The sequence below is a fragment of the Drosophila rhopaloa genome, unplaced genomic scaffold (genome assembly GCF_018152115.1).
Source record: "Drosophila rhopaloa isolate 14029-0021.01 unplaced genomic scaffold, ASM1815211v1 contig_159, whole genome shotgun sequence".
Classification (NCBI taxonomy): domain Eukaryota; kingdom Metazoa; phylum Arthropoda; class Insecta; order Diptera; family Drosophilidae; genus Drosophila; species Drosophila rhopaloa.
In genome coordinates, this window is record NW_025335038.1 from 996,410 (window position 1) to 1,002,500 (window position 6,091).

General features: G+C 40.4%; 1 protein-coding gene across 2 annotated transcripts in view; it reads right to left on the bottom strand.

The window, feature by feature from the left end:
* Window positions 1-5,998: 5,998 nt before the first annotated feature.
* The window catches only part of LOC108051579, a 2,128-nt gene continuing 2,035 nt past the window's right edge, over window positions 5,999-6,091 (bottom strand). For both annotated transcript variants that reach the window (XM_017133718.2, XM_017133717.2), the window contains exon 3: window positions 5,999-6,091. This exon is cut by the window's right edge and continues 1,444 nt beyond it. In XM_017133718.2, the coding sequence (XP_016989207.1) occupies window positions 6,069-6,091 (23 nt within the window). In that variant the 3' untranslated portion in view covers window positions 5,999-6,068.

The window sequence follows — 6,091 nt, forward strand, 5'->3', positions numbered from 1 at the left end:
TTCAAGCGGTAATGCTCCACTGTGAGTGGGAGGTCCACCCATCGCCCAGAGCCCGACTAAGCTCATCTATTATGACCTTTTTCTGGAGAGCCAGATGCGGGGATTTAGCCATGGAATTTATTATGGTTATGTATTATATTGAACCTAGCATCGCATTCCCTCCCCCACTTCTTCCCCCGAGACCGAGTGAGCATTGTGAAATCGTTGCCACGACCCGAGATAGTATTTTTCCATTACCTTTTTTGATTAGGTCCCGGGCCTTGGCCTCTGTTATTCGCTGGATTCCATTGCGATGCCAGTTTGAGGTTCGGTTTCGGTTTCGGTCTCAGTGTTCCGTTTTTGGTCCCTCGACCAATGCTGAAGGTATGTGCGAGTATCTCCACTGGTATCTCTGCATCTTTGCCCGTTTCCCCATTGTGCGCGCTATAATCTATATGTGATGTCCGCCTGCAGCGTCCGTCGGTCGTTCAGTCAGTTGGTTTCCCTGATTATCTGTCCCTATATAGCTGTGTGGTATGTGTGAGTATCTGTGCGACGACTGTCGCACCCAAAAGCACCATAGGGACCTGAATTTTTCCTAGTAATTTCCTTTGTGCCTTGTGCCACTCCAGTTGCCCTCCAGTTTTCCCTGGCCCGCCCGATTCTCTATTCCGAGCCACTGCCCCCTTGTTAGCACAGTCGACGCCGCTGTTAGATATCCCAATCCCGATTCCGATTCCGATTCCTATTCCAATCCCCCGCGCTGTCCATGTGCGATGTGAACTCATTGCTGTCGCTACTACGAGTTTATTGCCATTTCCATATCGGGGTTTTACATCTCGTGTTATGCCCTGAACTACTCGGTGGTGTAATATTGTTCCATTTGCACTGTAGTGGTGGCAACTGCCTTTTGGAAAAATCAGTACGGGACAGGGTATCTTAAAATCTAAGTGTGCGATCAACTCATTTAATTACATTTATTAAAAACCTTTTATTTGTTGAGTTAGAATTTACTGATAAGTTAGAATTAGATAATTCTGTAGTTGATTGCATTGATAACTATTGTGTAAGGGATATCCTTGGTTATAGTGTTGCAGTAATTTTTGTATGATGAAAAATATATGTTGCTTACCTAAATCGATCTGCATGAAAAAAATACTATTTTTTTGAAAAATTTAATACAAGATACCAATATATTTATTGTTTATTAACTTTACAAATTTTGTATACTTCGATTAGCGATCTCTATAAATATACAAATATTTAAAAAACAAATTCATATCTAACTTTATATGAAAAATATTTTTAAGAGATGTTGTCAAAATGTTTCTTATTATATTTCGAATACTAAGTAAACACTGATTATATATAAAAGTCTGCACACCACCACATTCCGTTGGGAATACCTCGGACTAGTCATCTCTAGCAAGGCAAACATGCGCAAAAACTGTACGATTTACTTTCATTTCAAAAAGCGAACAAATCGATTTATTTATACTAAAATCGAACCCAAATGAAGTCCAATACAGGTCGTTGGCCAAGAAGATTGGATTTGTATTTATAGCGGCCTTCCGAAAGTAGTAGGATATTTCGGAGGTTTGGAGGGAAAGCGGGACAGGATTGAGGGTCTTGGTGGTACCCTCATTCGAATCCTCTCGTCATCTTTTGCACAATAAAGATAGATTAGCATCTATCGACAGCAGTGTGCCTGCCAGAACGAGGAAGACGAAGTGCGAGTACAAAAAACCAACTCGAAACACTGGAACTCGGCGCATGACAGAAAGCCGGGAACCGAAATGGAAGCTGAGGGCACATCGTCATTATCGTCAGAGCCTCCAGAGACTCAGCTCAAGGGCCATCAGCATCGTCATCGTCATCGTCATCGTCTGCGGAATGGAATTGAGGCACTGCCTGCAGCTTCGAGAAGCCCAAAAGGCTTATGCCGAACAGACAACCCAAATAAGAAGTACGGGGTATAAAGCTAAATAGCAGAACCAGAGACTCAGATTCAGAGAACCAGACTTGTTTCGCCATCGCCACCATAGTCATCAGATCCAGTCGGTTCTCACGTTTTCCGCTCGGAATGTACATATACGAGTATATATATCTGCACTCTAGATGAACGGGTATTCGTAGAGTCGCTCTTGAGCCGGGGTCTACAGTTTTGGCGAGCCATTCATATTTGGCATACAATGGAAACGATTATGGCATCGTATGTATGTTTGGTGATTAAAGGGGTCGAATGGGTGAGTCTGGTATGATGAAAGAATCAATATTATATATGCAACTAACCGCCAGCCAAAGTAAATAAATGAAATGGAATACATTTACAGGATGCTGATGGATAGAGGGGGATGATGAAATGGGTATCTGAAAGGTTGACTTTTTGTTCTTCCCAGGGAAACTTCCCCGATATATTTAATGATCTCTTGAAGGTGACTAATCGAGCTGAGCAACTCTTCAATCTGGTGGACAGGCTTCCCCGATTTAAAAAATAAAGTCAAGGTAAACTACAAACTCTTTGGGAATTTTTGTTTTTAAAAAAATTCAAGGTAAACCACCAACTCTTTGGGACTTTTAGTTGTACAACTCTTCTACACAAGCTTTTTATTACGAAAAAGAATAATAAATAAATTCTAGAACTACCCCTATATATATTTTCAGACTAAAAATCTGCAGACCTCAAAATTTAATAAATTGCTTGGAAAAATAATCATGAAAAAGCTCTCTATGTTTCAACAATGAAAAACTTTTGTATATATAAAAGATAAAATTACCTTAATAAACTTTTGGGAACATGGCATGGCCGTTAGTCACGCCATACTCGATACCCACCCTTGTGGGTGAATAAAGTGACTGGAACCACTGGGACTCGCTGATTCTGACACAATAAAAAAAGTTACACCCAGAAGCGCTATATAAAAGCTATAAATAGAATAGGACCCAGAGCGCCAGCGTTTATAGTCTTAATCAAATACCAAGCCATACGATTATTCCTTATAAAGACTGTGAAATAAAAGCGTTTACCAATTTAATGCAATATGCAATTAAATTGGAAAGGGCTCTTAAAATATAAGTTTATTAGAGGGATGGAAGTCATTATTAAACATTAAAATACTCTTTCGTCTGCTTGGAATATATTAAATATAAGATTATTAAAAGGATAATAAGCATTGACTTTTGTTAAAAATTAAAGTAAAGCGTAATTTATTATCCTACTAATTGTAAGATTTCGATTCAACATCTTTTTAAAATTGCATAATAACAACACCCTTGCAAGGGTATAAATGGGATATTAACATACTTTTCATTTATCGCGATTCACCCCAAAATCCCTTCAACAATTCCCCCCCTGTAATATATTTCTGTAATTCCAGCGATCACAAACAGTTGCGTAGCATCATAAAGCTCCTGCGCGACAAAGCCCACATCAACTGTTCCCAATTGTACGTTTTTACATGCCCTTCGGCAGGCTATACATCCTCTCCAACCTGCGATTGGCATATGTACTATACCGTTCTATATATACCGAACCCCAGCAACAACTCGAGGGAAAATGAAGAAGCGGCGACGGTGCGATTGAGGATGAGGTTGAGGGAGCTGTAGAGGTACATATAGTCTGTCCTTTTGCTCGTCGTATATCCCTCAGCGGCAATTCCGCTTTCAGGGTTTTATGTCAGAGCTCTTAACGCGCTGGGGTTTCAATTTTGTTTTGGGGCGCAGCCGTGTGGCAGTAACCTGAGCCAAAGTTGTTGTGTTTGCATTGATGTTGCTTCTTCCACCTTTATCGGGGCAGCCCCCCGCGCACCTAACCCTACACACTCGTAGGTTTTCCGCTTCTGCGAGTGCTATAGTCAAGCCGTCAGTCGAGTCGGACGACGTCGGTCGGAAATCCTTGAAACGAAAGTCCTGAAGCTCCTGCTCCCGTCGCTTCAGCTTCATTTTCTGCTGCCCAGGAGGGTTGCCATCGTACGGCGAAACTTTGCGGCAATCGAGAACGACGTTGGCAATGTGGCGTTTCCAACGCTCTTTAGACCCGGTTGTGTAACCGTAGCGCCCTCAATCCACACTGCAAAATATGTGACTTTATATCATATAATAAATGCCAGAGGGGGAGAACAGGGGATAGTCCCAAGACTTTAATTACATTGCAAAAACTCTAAAAATACCTATTCTCAAATAGAGATTGGCTAATCATTTACATTTCAGAATATCAAAAATGGTGGAAAAACTTAAATTATATTAAAATATATACATAAATTGCAAATTATAGTTACAACAACGTCATTACATTTCACTAAAAATATGAAATATATTTTCATTTGGTTTATAATAAGTTCACAATATTAATCCAACCAATTTGAGTCCGTTTGTTTTTTTTATATACCCAAGTACAAATTAAAGTGGCAAACATTTTGTTTCCAGTTATAAAAGTTGCAACATATTCCAACGATAAAATGTTTATGTGCTTTAAAGGCTTCAAAGTCAGTATGCCTTACATTGTAGGATATTGTACAAAATGTGATACCATTGTTTTCAGTGCACGTATATGCTTAACAATCTGTGAGTGTGATTGTGAGGAGTGTCCACCTCCTGGCACCGCAAGGTCCCTCGCCGGGATGCTACGCTGCTGGCATCCGCTCCTCGCCTTTCATCCTCCGCCTTTGCCGCTCCACCTCTGGCTGTACTACCCATCTAGAATTGATGTAGCACCTACAGGGCACCATTCCCTCTGCCATTCCATCTGCCCACTTCCGGAGCTTCTGTTCCACGCACGTCCAACTCCAACTTCGCTGCAGGTCATTCGGACTCGTTCCATCTCATACCACATTTCTCGGCGGGCAGGACGCGCAAAGTTTTAGAGGACGAACGTAAAGTTTTGGCGCTGATTGTGCTTCTCGCTGGGGCGAGTGGAAAAATGCCAGGTGATTATAAAACCTGGTCAAGGACCCAGAGAACAACGCCCAAATAGGCAAGAAACTGGCTTCACAGGATATTTGGCATTGGATTGTCAATTACATTGGATTATCGAAGACTTGGCTTTTACTTTAAAAAAAAACACAAGAAAATAAAGAAACCATGGATAAACCATGGATAATCTTCACTATTACAGATATATATTATAGTAATATGTTTGTAAAATAAAGTCTGAATTCAAAAGATAATTTTGAGAAAAGCGCATTATAAGTTTTCACACATCTAGAGGATAACATTATATATATAAATATCCCTTTCTCCACGGAGCACGGAATTCTAAATGGCGATCAACTCTAAATACTCCAATTTAAATATCTAGCTCTTGAAAATGTCAATTTAAAACACGCACAAGATTGTGTTTACATATTTTTTTGTTTTTTAATCACATTTTGTATTTCATCAATGAGAATTTAATTTTATTTACACAAGTTAAACATAATAACATATGTACATCTTAGAACTAAAGGCACATGTATTTGGTAGTTATACCCGTTACTCGTAGAGTAAAAGGGTATATTGTATTCGTGCAAAAGTATGTAACAGGTAGAATGAAGCGTTTCCGACCCTATAAAGTATATATATTCTTGTTCAGGATAACTAGCCGAGTCGATCTAGCAATGCCCCTCTGTCCGTCTGTCTGTCCGTATGAACGCCGAGATCTCGGAAACTATAAAAGCTAGAAGATTGGCATTTTGCATGTAGGTTTTAGGAGTTCCTACGCAGCGCAAGTTTGTTTAAAAATGGTGCCACGCCCCTCTGACGCCCACAAGCCACAAGCAGTGGCCACAGTTTTGATGCTATTATGAAAATTTTAATTGATATCTATTTATTTCGTCAATACCTATCGATTGGCCTAATAAAAGTTTGCCACGCCCACTCTAACGCCCAAAAACCCATTAAACGCTTAAACCTGGCTAGCGCCTACATTTCCGCCTTTCATGGCCCGTAGTACCACGGTAGCGCCATCTAACGGATGACTTTTTAACAGCTGGCCAAGGTGCTAATTCGAGCGGCGAAAAACATACAAGAAGGCATATTTATATTAAGTTGTTTAGCTGAGTAACGGGTATCTAATAGTCGAGGCACTCGACTATAGCGTTCTCTCTTGTTTTCTATTCTATGGAGGTGTCCTTCT